The 21,425-nt window shown below is 31.6% G+C and overlaps 1 protein-coding gene across 2 annotated transcripts; it reads left to right on the top strand.

Moving 5' to 3' along the window:
• The first annotated feature begins 1,726 nt into the window (after positions 1–1,726).
• LOC110997393 (peroxisomal acyl-coenzyme A oxidase 3) lies at positions 1,727–21,324 on the top strand. Of its 2 annotated transcripts, none has more exons than XM_022265534.2 (13): positions 1,727–2,070; positions 2,424–2,558; positions 3,786–3,947; positions 4,059–4,217; positions 7,557–7,704; positions 11,903–12,077; positions 12,890–13,032; positions 13,771–13,904; positions 14,834–14,956; positions 16,573–16,692; positions 17,606–17,840; positions 18,265–18,704; positions 18,892–21,324. In XM_022265534.2, the coding sequence occupies exons 1-13, from the start codon at positions 2,050–2,052 to the stop codon at positions 18,982–18,984; spliced, it is 2,088 nt and encodes a 695-aa protein (XP_022121226.2). In that variant the 5' UTR covers positions 1,727–2,049; the 3' UTR covers positions 18,985–21,324. The 2 variants fall into 2 exon arrangements, with proteins under 2 accessions (XP_022121226.2, XP_022121227.2); XM_022265535.2 differs by having other exon boundaries at positions 1,730–2,273; positions 18,892–21,323.
• The last annotated feature ends 101 nt before the right edge of the window (positions 21,325–21,425 follow it).

The raw sequence follows: 21,425 nt of genomic DNA, 5'->3' as shown, positions 1-21,425 counted from the left end.
ATTACGTAGATTTATTAATAATCGTATAGAAAAAGTTCGTTAATCTATGTACTTTTTTTTAATTAAAATTAATGAATGAATGAATTGAAGAGGGTAAGGAAGGTAAAACTTAATAAAACTAGTATTTTTTTAAATATTCAATATTACTTTCAGGTAAATTAATTTTGTCCATGTTTTAGCACGAATCCTATGAAATATAAAAGTCACAACACTTAGAAATTGTCAGAACTGGACCAAATTCGACTCATCGTTATTTTTTTACCTACTGTACTGTACGTACCTTCTTCCATAATCCACCATATATTCTTCCTCTGTCTAGTCTTCGAAAGTAATAGATATTATGTCCAGTCAGCCTAATAAATTTGGATTTTGTGCAAAATTTGCTGCTGCAATCAGATCTAAATGATGTAAGCTCACGGTGTGTCTCCAATGGTATGGAACTGAATGTCCAAAAACGTAGCTTCGTTCGTTTCTCCAGAAAGACAGACATTATAATTCACAATTATCATATACGTAACATAATGGTTCGAGAAGAAAGAGTAATTCGTGACTTAGGAATTCTTTTTGACAGTAAACTAACATTCTCAGAACACCAGGACATTATAATAAAGAAAGCATCTAGAATGCTTGGTTTTGTCCTGAGAAATACAAAAGGATTCTGAAGCATCAAAACTAAAATTATTTTATACAATAGTCTCGTGCGCAGTATTCTCGAATAATATGCTTCAGTTGTATTGAGACCGCATTATGCGACGCATATGTTACGTATTGAAAGATTGCAAAAAAGGTTACTGTGGCATCTGCTTTTCTCCAGTGGCATCTCAAAAAAAAGCTGCCAACATACGAGACTAGGCTAGCGCACTTTAAGATGATTTCATTGGAGAACTGCAGAAAAGTAATAGATACCTATATCGTTGGCAACCAAGATATTTCATAATCAGGTTGATTGCCCGAACCTTCTGTCTAAATTCATATTTTGTGTACCCTCTCGATACCCCAGGCATCTCATTATTCCTTTTGTCGCACCATTTCGTAGATCGCGTTTGGCCAAAGCTCACCGATATAAAGATTAAGCATTTTGATAAACGAGCTTGGTCTGGATATCCATAGTTGCTCATCTCACACATTGAAATTGATTTTTGTTTAGTTTCTTAAGTTTATTTTTTTACTAGTGTTTTTTTGTTTTTGTCAAATAATGTCATGTTTGCCTACAAGTGTTTGTCACATTTAAAATTGTATTTAGTGATTTTCTATTTTTAGCGATGTAACAGTGTGCCAAGCGTTGGCACTTGGCACACTGTTACATGCAACTTTTTATCAAAAAAAAAAATCACGCTTTGATTAAAAATACGATTCTGTGACTGAAGTTCGTAGGTTTTAAGGAAAGCTCTAAATTATGTAGATCTACGTAAAAAGACATAGAGTTGGCAACACTACGTAATTTAGAGCATGCAGAGCGCAAATTGCACAGATTACGAAAAAATTATTAATTCATGATATACTTACTAAAATATGTGAAGCAAGATTTAGATTTTAATAGGATTAAGATTAAGGATATCCACACTAGTACTCATTATTTCAGGCTTAAGGCTGTATAGTTCCAATTCCAGTTCGCTAGAAGTAATAGTGTTCTGTGATTCCAGTTCTAGTTTCAGCTTGTCGACATCTACTGCTATAATTTTATAGATATCGGGCTCACCTCTCAATTTCCAGTACATCCGCGTAGGGATAACTTAATCATTATCGAATTTATAATCAAACTTAAAACTAAAATGATCTTAAATTTATACAGAAACAATAATTACTATCATTTAACAAAATAGTTTAGCAACCCTTTCCTTAAAATTGGGATCACGTGGTACGAAACTTATAGAAATTATCACTATTCGGTATACACTATTTGAATTGGAGTATTGCTATTGGAAGCTTAAGATATATAGCTCCTAAGCTTCCAATAGCAATACTTGAGCTGCCGGTTATTATAGAGCTAGGGCCTAGCCCCTAGGAGCCTTTTATCGGTTGACCAGTAGGCAGTAATCTACGCTGTGTATGCGGCGGCGCGGCTCGACGGTATAGTTCCTTAAATACGCTTTTATTTCCTCATAAAATCACTCGTATAGTGATAACTTAGAGAACCAATTGAATATAAGCTAAATAAGGCGTTTCCTCGGCACATTAATGATTAAACTAGTGACCAGTCTACTTATTGGCGACATCGAGACAGGAAGTGTAGTGTAATAATTTCTGTTAATAAAATTCACGTTAAATTCAAGGTAATTTTCTAGAAATATTTATGTATTCACATTTAAATGTATTAATACTTTTATTATTGTAATTTATATATTATTATTACGGTAGTTGATGTGAAAATGTAAATTATACTATACCACTTTATAATAGATAATATTTTTTATATATTTTAGATTGCAATGGAAGATTTAAGTTTCATCCCTAACTTACTAAATGGGCCTTTGGATGTTTATAGAAATACATCATCATTTGACTGGAAACGATTAAAGTTAGCTCTTGAAGGAGATATTCAGTTATTAAGACTTAAGGTAACTCTTTGTAATTTTATCAAAGTATTTAGCAAATTATTTTAATAGAAATTAATCTTTAATATTTGCTCATACACGATTTTCATGTCTTTTTACATATTGGTTACTCTCATTTTGTTAGAAGAATAATAATAGGTTTAAACCTAATTATTTACATCCTTTTTAAAAGATTTATAATATTAACAAATGCATCTAATTTATCTGAAAGCTGATTAGTTGTTTGTTCACATAATTAAATGATTAGCACTAAGTTAGTAAAAATATTAAGTACTCTATACTCTGATAATATGCAAGTATTTGGCTAATCTATTGAAATTACTTAACATGATGTAACATTAGATTTTGAAAGAATTCAACTATAACAACTGGCCTGTTAACCTTGGGTGTTTGACTTCACATTGAACTAGTTAATATTTTTTACACATTGAATAGCCTTTTTATCAATTTTGATTATTACTAAACATAAATGTTTAGAAGTGATATTACCATTAAATCTTGATGCTAATTACAGTGTATTTAGTGCTGTAGTACCATATTTACCATAGAAATATGGATTAAGCAAATAGTAGATGTTTTGTAACCTAAAACAATCGAATAGGTATTATGTTGAGAAATAAACTTAGGACCATAAGATGCATGGGCCAGAGATGTGGATTTTGTTTGTTTGTAATAAAATAATTGCTGTCTTTATTTAGTATAACAGAACTAATAATTAGAAAAAAATATATTAACTAGTAGGTAATGAGTGATTGGGTATCTCAAATATGAAAAAAAAGTTACTTTATTAAATTCACAAACTTTATGACTAATAACACAGTTCAATGTTATATGTATTGATTACAGACAAACATTAGCAATAAACTTTCTTATCCACACAGGCGTGACAATGCATACTTTACCTATTTATTGACATGCAAACTTCCTATGTTTAAGTTTATTTACTTATACTTAACTTTTAGTAACTAGCATTTTTTAAAGGACTACTTATTTCTAACAAATCAATCTAATAATAATATAAAAATATATATTTAGCTTGTGTAGTGATGGTCCGAATGCTTAAGCTGAAGCTTACAAGTTTTATACCTGGTTTTTTAAGCCAACTTTATATTTTGATCTTTTGTGTAAAACATGTTCTTGAATTACTTTATTACCATGTGCCCACACAGTCTACGTACAAATTTAAAAGATACTCATTAAAATTATATTTATATTTTTTCATGTAAACAGTACAAAATATGGCATACATTAGAAAACGACCCTCTATTTGCACACAACATAATCACACCACCTGTTGAAGAACAGAAGAGAATAACACAAATGCAACTGCAGAAGATCAATCAGTACAAATTCTTTACTGATGAAATATTTAATGCTGGCTACAAGAAAAGGGTAAGGTTACTAAAGATATAGTTGGCATAGGATATTTACTCAAAAATAGTAAAAAATCACAATTGTCTTAACTATTTGTACTTTTTAATATAAATAGGATTTTCTTTTCAGACACGCACATTAATGACAATAAATGAGGCTGTACAGTCACTAGCACCCAGTGTTTCAGTAAAGATGGCAATTGGTATTTATTTGTTCTCTAATGCAATTTTATCCCTCGGTACTGAACGACACAGACAGTTTTATGAAGCCACTATAAAGGACAGAAAGGTATTGAATATTATGATTAAACACAAGACAAAGACATAAAACTATTAATTTAAATGAAGGAATTGGAGCCTGTTTGTATTTTTGCAGCGATGTATTTTTCAACCACAGTAATCTAATCTAAATTACATACACAATAAGGTTTACTTTACTAAAACTATGGGTGACCATTAGAAGTCCTTGGACAGTGCCTAATTAAGGAATATGTATTTTATCACCATACATTTTTATTGGGCAATTTTGCTGACAATTCTAGTCCAAAAGTTCCATTAATTAATCAGTAATCTATATAAGAGACAATCAGGTTTATGTCTAAGCCTTGTGTGACAATGAGATGTGTACCAACAAATACAGTTGGAACCTAATTATGGAATAAGGACTTTATTTATTATCCATTTTCACTAGCCCCATTTTGATGACAATATGTTGTTTATCACTAGTGCTCAATAGACAAAATTTAATTTCAAATCATTCCTGTTTGTAAAAATTAGGGCAGATCTATTTCTGTCTCTTCCGTTCTTACAAAGTAAAACATATTTATGGTACCCAACCTTATGGTTATTGAATGTAAGAAATACTACCTCTCTTCAAATTCTTGTATATAAACTGTAATAAGAATTTTTATTTTGTAATTGTATATGCAATTTAATGTCTTAAATTTAGTCATGTAGTGTTTGCACTTTATTTAGTTTATTAGTTTTTATTGTTCTCTTTTTCCTTATTACTGTTGCCTGGTAGAGATCGTTTGTTAGCGATATAGTAGGGGAGCCCAAGAGGGGATTTCGGGATTTACTCAAGCGCGGCAGATTAATATACAGGGGGATACCTTGTACCCGGTTAAGTACCTCCACCAAATATGAGGCCCATATATAAGGCCGCCCGTGAAGGATACAGGATCAGATTAGTAAAAAAAAATTGATCATCAGACATTCTCGAGCGCGTCAGATTAAGGTAGTGTGAGTTAATCACATCCTAAAAAGTGTATATTCCACTAATCTGACAATTTGAAAGTGACGTAAAGAGAGGGGAGGGCAGCAAAGTTGTAAAAAAAAACGTCATCTTGACATTCTCGAGCGTAGCTAATTTTTTTTTTATTTTGAATGAAATAATTCAAGAATATTGAAAAATATATAATCTGACGATTTCCGCAAGCCGAAATAACAAAATTTCGTCGATAAAGTTCGTGCGATAAACGCGTGCAGCTGCGTGATGCCTACATTTCCTTCTCCGCGTTTCCCTCAAAATTAGATTTCATGTGAATTTGAACCGATGGGGACCGATAGATTTTGAGAAATTTTGAAAAATCTAAAAAATAACAATTTGTTTTTTTGAAAGAGTTTTTTTGCAATAACTTTTAAACGGCTTTATCCATCAACTTCAAAAAACTAATCCATCTTTAAGCTTGAAAAACGACGTCGATCGCCACCAACTGGTCAAAATCGGTTGATTCGTTCGAGAGATATCGTGAACGAAAGTAAACCGAAAAAAGTGTTTCTATCACATAACTTTGACATTTCATATCGGATTATCGTTTTTGATGAAATTAAATAATTAGAGCTTAAAAAATGCGTCGATCGCCGTCAACCGCGGGAAAATTGCTTGATCCATTCAAAAGTTATTGGGGTTTGAAAATTTCAAAAATAGTGTTCTATGAAACTTCTATCAGACTTTCGAGCTGGGAGAACTCAAACGCATAGAAATATTATTTCTTTGAACTCAGCGAGCTCATAAGTACAATTTTAAGCGCCCAGGAATGGAATTGCAGGCATAGCCTTTAGGGTGAACCGTTTTTCTAATATTTTTTTGTCAGATCAGGCAAATCCCTCTAGATAATCGTCAGATTATGAGACAGTACGTTTAGAATATAAATCTGAACCATATATATTTTAATCTGACGCGCTCGAGTATTTCAAAATGGCGATTTTTTTTTGCACATTATAATAATGGCTGCGAGTTTGCGTCAGATCGAAATCGTCAGATTATTGAATGAGAGCTTTTTTTTTGGTGCACTTAACACCCCCTTAGAAAACCTGACGCGCTCGATTAAATTTTTTTTTTTTTCATTTTTAACCCTTACGTACAACCACCCCCATCATGCAAATGATCAGATTAACATACGTACATTATTAAAAATACGTAGGACATTGATGCTATCAATATCTGACGCGCTCGAGTATGTCCATGCAACAGTTTTTTTTTACATATTTAAACATCTATAGCCGCTCTCCCCACCGATGAAAAGGTATATATCATATAACATTTTTTTCTTCTTATCATCTAAGCTTTGCAACCCAATAGGTCTCCACGACGCTCGAGTAAATCCCCATTTAGCATCGTGGGCTCCCCTACCAATATATATACCCGTTGCCTCCTTAATTTATGTTATCTGAATGTATCAAATATGTAATGCAACTAATTGTTTTAAATAAAATAATATCAAACCTTAGTCATAGCGATTGAGGTAAAAACAATTTATTGCAAGTAGGATTTACGTAGTAAATCAGTACTTCATTCCTTCCTCCCCAATTTCCTTATTCGATTAACATAGGGTAAAATATTTGTCCTATTGGATTTTCTGTTCAAATGCATACGTAAGTATGCAAAACACCAGGAAAATGCTTGCATTTAAAAAAAGTGCACTAGTTTTATAAAATAGAATAAACAGAAATTAACTTTAGTAAAGTGATTTTGGATGCTAGTGTTTAAGCGTGAAACTTAAGCCCCTCGAGCCTTTTTTTTCGACAACAACCCAGCCAAACCAAAATAGGCACATATTACTGTGTGGTAGTGGCCTATGTTTAGGATTATTATTTATTTTGTAATATTTCTAAAGAAAATAATGTATAGACCGACAATCTATTATAGATATTTTTTTCCAAAACTTGGATACATACCCTATATATAAAATTATTTATTGACTTGCTTAACAGTATTCCTACAGCTAATTATTATAAAATATCTAAACAATTTCATTATACACAAAAGCCAAAAACGGTAAACATATTCATATATAACGTAAAACACAGTTAAGAATTATTACATACTTATACACAAATATATATGAATTTAAAGATGCATTGATCATTATAATATATAAAGGAGGAATAACAAAGTCATTATATCTAATAAATATTACCAGAGTTTTTATATATAATTTAAGCATTTTTAAGTTAAATTATGTATGTATGTCTATTTGCTGGTAATTTGTGTTATAATCGGATCTGTGGTGTGACCTCATAGAGACAGGATTATATACATAAATTGAGGATTATTTATATACATTTCATGAGAAAAAATTAATTACAATTTAGAATTAACATTAAACGCCCAGTTTATTTTTAGTATGTCGCAAGTTTTGCACTTACGGAGATTGCGCATGGCTCTGACGCTAAACTCATGCGCACCACATCAACTTACGACCCTAAAACCAAGGAGTTCGTCATACACACACCAGACTTCGAAGCTGCTAAATGCTGGGTTGGTAATCTAGGTAAAATTTTGTGTGACATTTTATTTTTCGCTTTTCTACTCTCTCACTGCTTGAAGCCTATTCATTCCGACTTATTTGCCTTTTTTTCTCTAAGTTCGTACAATCTCAATGCGCGAAATTCATTATATAATATGCATACAATACATTTCATGAAATTTTAGCTAAACTGGCTTATTTAATATATACCCGTTATGAACTTAATTTAAGTGTGTCCTGTGCAATAAAGCGTATTGTTATTGTAAAAAAAATAATAGGACTAATTTATTTTTAAAGAACATACTTTCAACGGAACTTATATTTTTTTAAATTATGTAAAATAATTATAAGTTTATAATAATACATAGCTTCAATTCGTTGAAAAAGTGTTTTCTTTAAATGTGTACAAGTTATATTAATAAAAGATAATACTTTATTTTTTTTGGTTTTTCAAGTAAATCTAAAATTTATGTTATTTTACGTTTTGTCTGATTTTAGTTAATAATTTTAAATTTCTCGTTTGACGTCAGTTTAAAATTAGCTACACAAACGACAATCAATCGTGTTTTTTATTTGAATTTAAAAATTTTAAATGATTTTAGTAAAAAATTAATTATGAGTGTTTTTTGCATTATTAAGTAAATTGCTTCCTTATTACATTCGATTCATGCGAAATTTATTTTTATTACGGTCTAGGATAGTTTGCACGCTCCATTACTTTGCACTTTGATGCTTCGTCGTACAAGAAAATTTGCTAGCCAAAACAGTGATGAACCCCTACAAAATGACTCCTAGGACCAGCTTTAAATACCCATAAACATCAAAAACCCCTATGTTTTTGTTGTACACTTGATTTGAGTAATTGCAAATATAAATTGAAAATACGTTCAATTAGTAAAAAATAGCTCTTTTAATTATGTAAATACATTTTACAAATTTTTATATCTTAATCAATGACCCAATAATATTAATGATAATAACAATGAGATGAAACGATTCTTATTTTTTTATTTCTAAGCTTTTGTTTCTTCGAATTCAGTTATTCTTAACTATTCTTAGCTGGCAATTTCTTGCATAACGTACCCCCTAAAACACATCGTGTTTCCCCCTAAATTTGGGGAAAGTCCCCCAAGTTCGCATCACTGAGCCAGAATACTAACGGTAGTTTTCACAGAAGTGCCCCATGCCAAACTCTTATCAAAAGATTTGGCTATATCCAGCCTACGCGGTGGTTTTGATTTTGATCGTGAAACAGGTACAAAAATCTGTCGCCCAGACCTAAGAAGGTCGAAGACCACTGAATTATTTATTTTTATTTAAGAAAATGCATCACCATTAAGTCAAAAATAACGACGTTTGACAATTTGCTGACCGACGCATGTCTCGATATAACTAAAATACACATTTATTATTTGAAAACTGAGTCATTATATTAAAATTTAATAATCTAATGTTTTAGAATGTATAATATCTTATCAGGTTTCTTTGTAGACTTATCGTTCATCTATTGCGAGCTATTACTCATTAAAAAGGAATTATTCAACAATTCCTGCAATTGATAAAACCCAATATTACATTTAAATTTGAGACATTAGAATAAATCACTATTGTTAAAAAAATATGATATTTTTTTTGGATTAAACCAAACGCTACCGATACCCATATATACCGCAAATGTCGGAATATGTAAGTTATATAAATATAGTTCACAACATTGCATTCACGTACATTTAACGTATTATCTATAAGTGTTTTGATTTTGATTTATTGCCTTTGTCACTTTTTACTAGTTGCATGAAATGTAATGTTTTATTTATTTATTATTTCCTTATTTCTTGTTTTTACAGTAATTAAATACTAATACAATAAAAAACTAAGTTTTTACATGTTCTTAATATAACAAGTAAAAACTTAAAACCTAAACTGTTTTATAACTAATTATAAATAATGCAATTCTTGTGAATTCAGCCAGTAAATACATCTGTCACACGCAATAACATTTAGGGTGCGCAAGACACGCGTAAATGGAAGCACCATTTACAAGCAAGCACCTCTGAGTAGGTTTGTACGCGCCTGAAGTACTGCCAGCAATTGAGATCACTTACCACGCCAAGAGTGGTTATTTGGCAAAAGCAGCCCCAGTCTCTCCAGCATTTCTGCATTATATACTTTACCTCTTATGTGACTTCGACTTCCATTTTAACTATTTGGGGCTTATATATTTATTTTTGTTTTAAAGGGGCCTGTGTGAGTTTCTAACGTTTGGTCTAGAATTTCGAGTTCATTTAAATCAGTTATTTATAGAACAAAAAGTTATTATTCGGTTAAAACAATATTAGATCCTAGTTACGCTTAACCTTGTTATAAATTATCTGTGGATAGCAATGTTTTTGTTACCATGGTTACGGTTGCACTGCCCGAGTTTCTCTAGTTGCCTCTTTTTCTTCATTCAAAGAAACTATCAGGCCTTCAAGAAAACATTATTTTACAAACATTGTCAAATATTTTATCTATGGAAGTTATGATAAAATATGATCTTTAAACATATACCTTTAATGCGATTGTTAGCGTTTCTGAATGTTGCGTAATCTCTTATCAATGTCGCGGTCGTTGTGACCTCGCGTTTCGCTTTTGCACATAATATATCGATTATTTGATAAGAGTTAACTCCTATTCCATATCCATTAGATTCATATTTGAGCTTAAAATGTTATCTACGGATAAGGTGCGGAAACGAACGCGTAGTCTGACTTCTATAAGTCTAAAATTTATTGTATTTTGATTTACAATAGTTCGCACTTAGTCCATTTTCTGAATCAATTTTAGTTGTATTTGTCTGGCCTTTGTATAATTGCTTTTTAGTTCAAATTCGTTCGCTTTTTAATCAATCGTAATAACAGCCGCAATTTAATCTTAGTTTTTCTTTGTTTACTCGGGCAATTTGTGCAATTTTTTGCTTAGTGCAGAGTTCCTCTTCGCTTTCTTTCTTTGTATTTTTATCGCGTCCTGACTGAATGAATAAGACTCGTTTGTCAAAGCCTACATTTTTGTTGTTTCGTTTCAAAGTCTGACCTTACGTGTTCATAACAAGAGAATTTGAATTTCGGACAACATCCTTTTTTCACCCCACCCCCTAAATGTTAAGGCTGGTCCACGCCTACAATTTTTTTTAGACAAAGAAATGTTTTATACAAAATTACATACAACACATAATTTTAACCCATCTATCAACCCCTATTTTTTATATATAAATTATAGAGGAAAATTAGACAGAAATGCCTAAACAGAAGTCTGGGGTAGCTTAGCCTATGTTCCATGTTGATATGTACTAAAAAGGTAGGCTATGTAAAATCACATGAAGGAGAAACGATATTCGCGTGGCAGCTAGTGTTAATATAAAATTTTAGTTGGCGCGTTTCTTTGTAATACTTTTCTTCCTAAGTTATCACACAAAACTATCTATTTTTACGTTACCAACTCGTAACTAATGCGATACCACAAGTAATAAAATTAACATTAACAATAACTCAAAACTCACTTAACACAATAATTAATTGAATAATTATTTGCATTATTATTTTGATAATACCAATTAACACTGTGTTATTTCCCTGTATGAGTAATACGCGAATCTGTTGTTGGTAATATTCTAATTATAGGTACATAGTTGGCAATTAAATTAAATATTGTCAATTTCGTATAGTGGTTATTTTAATGGACTTAGATTCTTAGTTCAGTTCCGTTGAAGTAATGCTTTTATTTCAATTATATAAAGAGTAACAGAGATGCAAGCAAATATTTTTCAACACTCTTCAGAAAATCCGTTGGAGGAGATTTTAGATAATCCATTCTTAAGGAAATTTTGGCGCACCACCACGATGTGGAACCAGCTGCCCACTTAAGTATTTCCGAACCAATTCGACTTAGGGTTCTTTAAGAAAAGAGCGTAAAGAGATTCTTAAAAGGCCGCAGCGCGCTTGCGAGCCTTCTGGCATTGCGAGTGTCCATGGGCGGTGTCACTTAACATTCGATGAGCCTGCTCGTCAGCCTCCTGTTACATAAAAAAATAATATTAACAGCCACTATTTAATCTTAGTTTTCTTTTGTTTTACCCGAGCATACATTTATGCAATATTTTGCTTACTGCAGAGTTCCTCTTCGCTTTCTTTCTTTGCATTTTTTTATTATGTTTGAGCTACGAATGAAACCCAAATGCTTCCAGGTAGAACGTGCACGCACACGCTGCTTTTCGCACAGTTGATAACTCCTGATGGCAAAAATCATGGTCTTCATGGATTCCTGGTACCGATAAGGGATCCTCATACTTTGGAGGTGTACCCTGGACTCATTGTTGGAGACATGGGAGAGAAAATCGGTGTTAATGGAATTGATAATGGGTATGTTTTACTAACTGGTCTGAATTTCGCCAAATCCATATGATTCTGATTCACGGACAACGGAATAGACAAGAAACATTCGTATTAATGCCTTTTGCTCAGATTAAAATAAAATACGCTTCTGGTATGGTGCATGGTTACTTAACCTTGTATAGTTCGCGGTAGTTATTTATGTATATGGATTTCTACTTAATAAGTTTATTAAAAATAAACTAAATAAAAAAAATGTATATAATTTATGGTTTTTCCGCCACTTCATGTACTAAACCAGAGTTCCCCAAACTTTTTTGTGTCGTAGACATCTTGCCATTTTTTTCCGTTTTGGATAGATTCCCTACTTACTTGATATTGATTTCCTGTAATTCCTTACTGTAGTGAAGTTTAGTGTTATAAACTTAAAGTAAAAACACATGTTAATTTATATATTTATTAATTGAATTATTTTTTTTTGTTTTTACAAGTTGAACATGTATTGCGACCACAAAGCGAATACCAACATCCTACAAATTACAATTTTATAAACATATATAATATTTTTTTTACTTCATAGGTACTTTTAAAAATAATGTATACGTTTTTATATTATAAGATAGTATGATGTAAGTAAATAGGTACTATCAGTGTATGCGTTGAGATCCACGATCGTCGATCGATCGTACCCCCATTTTCATTTCATAGACACCCAAATTTTTTTTTCGCTGACGTTAGACCCCTTGCAGGTTCGCATAGACCCCTAGTCGATATAGACCACTTTGGGAATCACTGTACTAAACAATAAAACTAAATAGCTGTCTTGCGTTTTTGACTTGCAGATTCGTAATGTTCAACAAGTATCGAATACCTCGCGTAAATCTTCTAAATCGGATTGCTGATGTCACAGAAGAAGGTGTCTATGAAAGTTCCTTCTCTGAACCCTCACGGATACTTGGAGCTGCGCTGGAGAATCTTTCAGCTGGTAAAAATATATTGTATTTATTAGCTGATCCATGACCGGAAAGAATTTTATCGTACAATATCTTTTACAAGTCGGATTTATAAGAGTTTGAAGATCAGGATTAAATTTAGTGCAAACTTGTTATTAATACTAGTACTACGATATTGTGACAGGTATACTTTACTATATATAGACATACCCTTCCGTTCTACGCCCCTAATTTCAGAACAGTAAATGTAAAATTAGAAGCATTTAATATATGTATGTTTCTTTTTTGACGTTCAAGACTTTCATAAGTGTACATTGTGTTACCTATATGTATATATTACCTTTTATGATATAATATAGAATTGCTGTTCGTTTGTCTCGCTACAACTCGAAAATGGCCGGACCGATTTGGCTATTTATGAGCTTGAAATATTTGTGTTAGTTCAGGAAAGGTTTATATGGTGGGAAACATCAATCATTGGTAATGAAAAATACTAAAAATGGCAATTGAATTTTTCATTAAAACTTCCTAGCAGACGTCTTATTAAAAATAACATTGTCATTTGTCATTGTCATGCTTGACATATATTTATAGGCGCGCCTTCAGAAATTTGTATTTCATAACTGAAGTATAAGATCCCTCTTTGGTCTGTTTTGAAAACTTTGTAGGTATACGAAGTTTACGAGGTCATGTAGTACTTAGAAAAACATGAACACGTAATTTAGTTTCCACAGCTTAGGTAATACTTATGTTAAGAGGTTATTTTTCAGGTCGTATCGGAATAATGCAGGAGAGCTGTCACTCTATAGCTAGCTTAGTGGCGATCGCAATACGATACGCCGCGACGCGTAAACAGTTTGGCGAACGACAAAACGAGACAGCCCTAATTGAATATGAATTACATGTAAGGAAATTTCTAGTTTATTACAAAGTAAATTAAATGTCCGAGTATTTTTTCTAATTAGATACCCAACATCGGGTCTCAAGGCTTGGATTATTTGCTAGTACATAATTCTAAAGTTCAAATTATTATTTTCTGGTGCTTAGAAATTTTTTGTGTTTTTTTAGTAAGTTATTTTTTCCTTTACAAGGCTCTTCAAGGCTTAGTTTCATTTTATTTTTAGATATATACATCTAAGGCTAACTAGAATTGTCGGGAAAAGATTAAATTTAAGTTAATGTAATTTTTTAACTTAAAAGTCTCCACATAATTAAGTAGGTACTCATAAATTTAATGGATCGGTACAAATAAATAAAAAATAATCCAGATTACCTGACGAAAACAATAAACGCTAATTGTATCTACAGTAGAACCTCTATAAGTCTAACATCAAGGGAGACGCCAAAAAAAATACGAGTTATAGAGTTTTCAACTTGGATTTCGACTTAGGCGGAATTTGATTCGACAAAAAGATTTTGAGGTTTATTCATATAAATTTTGAGTACTAAAACTATTTCTGACAGTATTTAAGTCGAAAATAAATGACTTGCTTAGCTACATTTCAAAGGAAATCAAAATTGAACACCTGACACCAAACGTTGCTAACGTTGCGTTCGAGATACAGAGGTCAAATTTAATATGTACCAAAATGGCTTTGACTCGGTGATTATTTCGACAAACAGAGGATCAAGATTTCAAGTAATGGAGGTTTTGGTGTTTGAAGGGAAGGAAAGAAAACATTTTTTCGAAATTTGGAGGTTTTGACTTATCGAGGTTCGACTTAACGAGGTTCTACTGTATTATATTGTACTATTTATGCAATTTGTTAATGAATAAATAAGACGTCTGCCTGATTGTTTGACCCAGTAAATAGTTAGAATGAATATTTTCAGCAATGGCGTCTTTTCGGGTATGTCGCGGCCGCTGTTGTGTTCCGGTTCTACCTGCAGAACTTTGCCAATGTCTATCTTCAGATAGTCGAGAAATCTAACAGTGGTGACGGTGTCGATAACTTGGTAAGTATACTATATGCTGCGAAGAAAATAGCCATTTTTTGGATATTTTACGTCAAGCATATATTACATTAGGGTTTTTTTTAAATATTTAATTTGTATAGCAGTGATGTAAAAGAAGACAAAATCTTTTTATATGTTTCCTTCTGAGACTACTTTTAAATTTTGCACTACTATTTTCTTTCAAGGTAAATTCTAGATCGTTATAAGGCATTTTTTGTTGTTTTGGCGTATTAGGGAAAAATTATAAGAGTATAGAGTTATATATAAATGATGTTGAGTTATACGATACGCCCGTACACCATCACAAAAACCGACATAGTGAAGTTAGCTATAGTCCACATTTTGGTTTGCTTTTGGCGCGTTACTGAAAAATGATTGGAGTAAATTTTTACGATGCGCGCATACAGTCTGAAAAATCCGACACCCTAAACTTACCTATATTAAACATTTTCTTTTTTTCTACAAACCTAAAATGAGAAGAAAATTAAAATTTTTGAAAACATTTTTATCTTGTTACGTCAAAGAAGTATAACTTATAGCGCGTGTACATAAGTACCAAATTGTAGTGTGCATTGGTAATGATTGGTAATGTTAATGATGACTACAAAATTCTATTAGTTATAATGTCTCTGGCCAAAGTCTAATTGAATATTTCCTTAAATTATTGAAACATCAGCTATTTTTATCGTAGAAATTTTTTTGCAAGTTTAAGCAAGTTATCTAGCGATTAGAAATAAGTGGTTATTATCTATAAATACCCGACTTGCTCTTTGAATTCAGCTTTTCCGCGTATATTAATAGATTAGATTTGTAGTATTTTTACTAAGGAGAATCGAAAACGAATTTTGATAAGATGTATTCGTTTTATCGTAATCTATTTGTTCTTGTTAAATATATATTCTATATTTTTTTTATATATTACCTCTTTATTAATGGCATATTATGTAAGGCACCTAGTTATATTAAAAGCATTTTATACCGCCTTGATCGCTGGAAGTATTAATCGACTCCCTGGAAGATACGATTTCATTCTAGCGTGCTGATTGAAAAAGTGAAACTTCTTTAGAATCGTGATCTTTAACAAGGAACTTTTTCCAACATATTTTTTTTTAAAGTCATCATCCAAGTGCCAGATATCCTTTCAATTTTGTCGGCTCATCGCCCTTTTGGTCTGACCTTGTTTCTTTGTCTTCTGACCCATCTTCATTTGAGTTGTTGGGTAACATGCCCGGGCTCAGCATCATTCAAAATAAATATCTATTTATTATTATCTATTTCTATTTAATTTAATAATAATAAAGCCTTTATTGCTGTATTTACAGGTACATAAAAGTGTGAAATACTAATAATTAATCGGCAAGCCGGTAATAAAATCATTGCACAGCTTGTCCTTAGACATAGGCCTCCTCTAAGGACTTTCACACTTCTCTGTTTCGGGCTTTACGCATCCAATAAGGGCATCATCTTCCCATCTTTTCATTTGTCTTCCTTGTTTTCTTTTGTCATTGGGAGTAAGCCATTCGTCACTTTCTTCGTCCATTTATCTTTATCTTCTCTCATAATGTGTCCTGTCTAGTTCCATTTCAATATTTTGTTTAATATATGTATCTTTATAGACTGAAGCAGTATCAGAAATCCATGCTATGGTGTCCTGCAGTAAGCCCTTGCTGACCTGGACGGTGCTAGAAGCCGCTCAGCAGTGCCGGGAAGCCTGTGGTGGACACGGTTACTTGAAGGTATTTAATTTTTTATTCAAATTAAAAAATCATTCATGTAGGCAACATAATGTACACTTATGAACGTCAAAAAAAGAAATATACATTAAATGCTTCTCATTTTACATGTACTGCCAGTTCCCAAATCAAGGGCGTAGAACGAAAGACATCTGGCAATAATAATTTATTTCCAACTTATGAGAAAATCTGACTTGTATCTATATCCTACAAATCCTCCTACGCGAATATTAAAAAAATAACTTCGTATTTAAATATCGGTTTAATCTACTATTAAAGCTACTTAATTCACTATTTATTCGTATTTTTCGACCTGATTTAAGTGACTGTCTTGAGTCCCAAATTATGTATAATAATTCCAAATACTTGTTTGAAGGTATTGACTTAAAAAAAATTAGCGTGTAGCCGAGACTTCAAACTCCTACATATATCCCAATACGTTATTGTCTCGGTCATACTCAGTGAGGTCTGAACATTTTTCCTTTTTGTATACCAATGTCGCCCAAGTAGTCTTCAGCCATTTCCATGACTTCATCCACCCATCTTTTAAATTTTGTTACTCTTTTAAGGCCTATAGTGTTACAATTGATACAATTATCTATTTAAGAGGAGCAGGTCTACTACTACGGAGTCCTCTTTAGGAACTTTATCAGACTATTAATGAGTTTTAAACAGTAATTTTTTTTATAGTAATAATAATAATTCAGTCTCAGATTGCATCCATTTCTTCTATCATTTTTGTTTCATAGTCCAGTAGTGTAGACCCTAGTGATCAGCCTTCTGTCTGATATATTTTTGTGTGTAAGCGGTGCCGTAATCCTCACGATGTTTTCCTTCACTGTACGAGCTGGTGTTAAATGTACACATATACAGAAATGCCATTACACAATTTGTAATATAAAAAAAACTTTGTCAGGTTGCCAACATAGGTGACATTCGCAGTAACCACGAGCCAACAGTCACATATGAAGGTGACAACAACGTCCTCTCCCAGCAAACAGGGAACTGGCTTCTTAAGCAATATGAAGCCGTACTCAATGGACACGATGTGGACTCGCCCTTAGGCACAGTCACTTTCCTGAAAGACATCAAGACAATACTCAATAGCACCTTTACCTGCAAGAGCACAGAGGAATTGAAGAATCCTAAATGTAAGTAATGTAAATAAAAGTTTTCTATTTGTTTTGCTTGATATATAGAAAAATAAAAGTACAGAGAACATAAAAAAAGACTCAGGGTTTTACACTGAACGGCTTCACAATAGTGTAAATTAAATTCCTTTCAAAATCAAGAGTTTGAAAGAATCAAGAGTTTGAAATACAATTAATAATATAAGAACGAAACATAAATATTATAAAAGAGAGAACCTTTGGATTTATTTTGTAGCTTAATTAATTTTCACTATGTTTTTATCATATAGTTTGAAGAAGATTCTCTGGGATCTATTTTTGCATAATACAAGATACATTTTTAAAATTAAATAAATTTGAAAATTGTATACGTCATTTAGCGTTGTGCTCGCGTGCGAGTATCATTTTTACAGTATTATTACGTGGTCGATTTTTTTAATTCCAGTCATATTGGCTACATACAAATGGCTTCTATGTTGGCTTATAAAATACACGCACGAGAAGAACGAAGCAGAGTTAGCAAAAGGTCTAACAAAGATGCAGGCCAGGAGTCAAAGTCAAGTATACCGATGGAGAACCCTCACGAAGGTCTACGCTGAGTACCTTGCCCTGATCTTCTGCCTCGAGAGCATAGAGAAGACCGAAGCACAATTACTTCCAGTTTTGAAAAAACTATTTTGTCTTTATGGCTTATGGTCGTTAGATAAACATTTGGTGGAAATGTACCAGGGAGGGTTCTCAAAAGGAGAAGAATTAGCGCGCCTTTTACGAGCGGCGATCTTGGAAATGTGCGCGGATTTGAAGACCGAAGTTGTCAGCGTTGTGGATGCGCTTGCGCCGACCGATTTTGTGCTCAATTCGGTTTTGGGAAAGAGCGATGGAAACGTAAGTAATAATTTTATATCTGATAAAAAATTTGACAAATATGCACATGTTTTAATTTTTTTATTTTGTACGATAGTCTTTATTTTGATCGTAAAATTAAACAAAATTATTGTATAACATAGCACATCTCCAATAATTTTAATATTTTAAATTATCTACTAGCTACAACGGGCATTTTTATTTTCAGTTATACCAACACTTGCAAAAAGCGTTCTTCAGCCACCCCGGCGCCTTCGAACGAGCTACATGGTGGAGAGACGTCGTCAAATCCAAGTTATAAACCATGGTTACATGTGCTGGTTGAACATTGGAATATTCCCAGTTATAGATCTATCGTAGTTCAATGTTGCTTGTGGAAGTCTTGATCATATTCTTGAAAATGTTTCATACAAATTAGATGTAATTTTATATATTATGTCAACTGTCAAACTCATAAATCAAATTAAACGTAACTATGACTTGCTGAGTAAAAAGTACTTAAAAGTTATGCAAATGATGCAATCAATTTTTTTTATTAACTTAACAAACGCGAATTTATTTCGCTTCAATCAAAATCATTTAAAGTATTTTAGTAATTTTGTATTAAAGTGAAATAGTCAATTGAAACATCAAACTAAAAAAGATGTTTTAATAAATGTAATTATGACAAGATTTCTCAAGTATTTATGTAAACCAAATCTTAGCTGCATTTATGACATTACTTTGTGTGTGTCATGTAAGCGTCACTGTTTTAGTGTTATTTTAAGTGTTTTATATTGTCTGTTACAAGTCAATGACTTCTGTACTTGTTTGTTATTAATATCCCCAAGAGGTTTTTCACTAGTATCTGATGTAATTAATACAAAAAAAAATTCAGGAACTCCACTTGATCTTTAAAAAAATGTCTGTCACAAATTATTGGAGTACATCATTTCATTGTAACCAAAATTCTTTACTTAATGAAGAATTTTTCTATATTTATAAAAACTATGATTACTAAATTTGGACTAAAGATAATGTGGTTGCCATAGTTACCATTTTGTACATAGTAACCATGGTAACAAACTCGGTGTCTAGGCTATTTTTATAATAGGACCGTCAGACAGTCTTATTTCACTTCAACTATTGTAATTTGTCTCTTTATTTTAAATTGTGCTAAGGCTATGATAGAAGGAGACAGTAGACAAATTGTCATAGTTAAAATAGTGCAATAAAACTGGTATAGTTTTTATATAATAATTTTAAATGAACACTGTTATTTTATCATTTTTAATAGTACAAATCTATACTGCGATTCTGACATTAGTTTTTGTATCGAGAAATGTGTTGTCTTGCCCTTATAACAGATACAAATGCTTTTTTTATATATTACAAAACTGTTTAATTAATATGCTGGGCATTTAACCTGTGTTTGTTTGAAGGCGTGTTTCATTGTTAATTTTCAATGTCTCCTAAATATGTTAAATCTTTTAAATTTGAACAAAACGAGAGTATCTAAGTCAAAATGCGCTCCATAGATTTAAACCAAAAAAATATACTCTTTACATAGTAATTGTTATATTTTTGTATTATAATCGTAGAAAATATGACAACAGTGATTCAATACACCTCACTAGGTTAGAACATTAATTTCCTATTTATAATTTAGGAATATTTAAATAGTTGCAATGTTTCCTTCTTTTTTCCCGAAACTACTGGAATGTTCTCGAATAATACGAAATAATTGGTTGTGATTGTTTATGGATTGGCGCAACATGTAAGAGCGATATATATACATTTATTTTTAATATTATAGACCATATTTTAATCCAGAATATTTACAGTACGAAATTTATGTTGTCTATATATTCTTAATGTGTTTCAGCATCAATGTGTTAAAATATTTTATATGATTTTTAAACTTACAAATTTTTAAAGATCTTCAACGTTCTTATCTTAATCTATTTCAAAATTCCAATTAATCCACGTGTTGTTTTAAGAAATTGAAGTAAGTTCAAATGTCAATTGTCATCTGTCAAACGTATACACACACATTTAAAAAAAGTTGGCGCGATGCGTGCTCAAAATTGTGTAGTTTAAGAGTCATTGTATAAAAACCTCATTCCTTCTATAAGTGTGTAATTTTGCTCTTGCAAATGACGCCAATTGTTGCCGTGGTGAAATGTTCAAGTCGTTGTTGCACCAATATTCATAAATAATCGAAAATAATACTTTGTTTATATTAATATCGGAATGTTTGCATTTGTTACAGCATTTTTGTACTTTTGCATTTTATTATTTATATGCAAGCTAAGCTTCAATAGAATTATATTTTTTAATTATTTTTGTATAACAATTAACGCCAAGTATTTTATTTAAATTGCATTATTATTACTTGTTCATACGATATTGTACGTTATACGGAATATAAAAATTGCTTTCAACACAATTCCTAATAAGACGTTAACTTGGTTTTAAATATATTTGAAATATAGTACAGGGTATGAACATATACAGTATTTTAATGAAATTATAGATAGATAAATGTATCTTTTTTAATATTCCAAATTTCTATATATTCTCAATGTGATTCAGCATCTCTGTGGTAAAATATTTTATTTTTATATGATTTATAATTAGTGAAATTATAATATTTTTAGTGCCTTCCTCAATATAATTATGTTTGTCTTGTTTATAGACTTAATATTATTGTTCTTTATTCACAGTTCTGTGAAAATTATTAAATGTGTAAAAAAAAGAATT

This window comes from Pieris rapae, chromosome 11, assembly GCF_905147795.1.
Source record: "Pieris rapae chromosome 11, ilPieRapa1.1, whole genome shotgun sequence".
In the NCBI taxonomy this organism is placed as follows: domain Eukaryota; kingdom Metazoa; phylum Arthropoda; class Insecta; order Lepidoptera; family Pieridae; genus Pieris; species Pieris rapae.
This window is presented reverse-complemented; position numbering and strand designations above follow the sequence as displayed.

What these genes read in the sequence shown, in the direction of transcription:
- LOC110997393 (XM_022265534.2), top strand. Translation starts at nt 2,050, where the DNA reads ATGCGGCGGCGCGGCTCGACG. An exon ending in GTTAATGGAATTGATAATGG is followed by an intron (nt 12,078 to 12,889) that starts GTATGTTTTACT and finishes TTTGACTTGCAG; the next exon opens with ATTCGTAATGTTCAACAAGT. An exon ending in GTGACGGTGTCGATAACTTG is followed by an intron (nt 14,957 to 16,572) that starts GTAAGTATACTA and finishes GTATCTTTATAG; the next exon opens with ACTGAAGCAGTATCAGAAAT.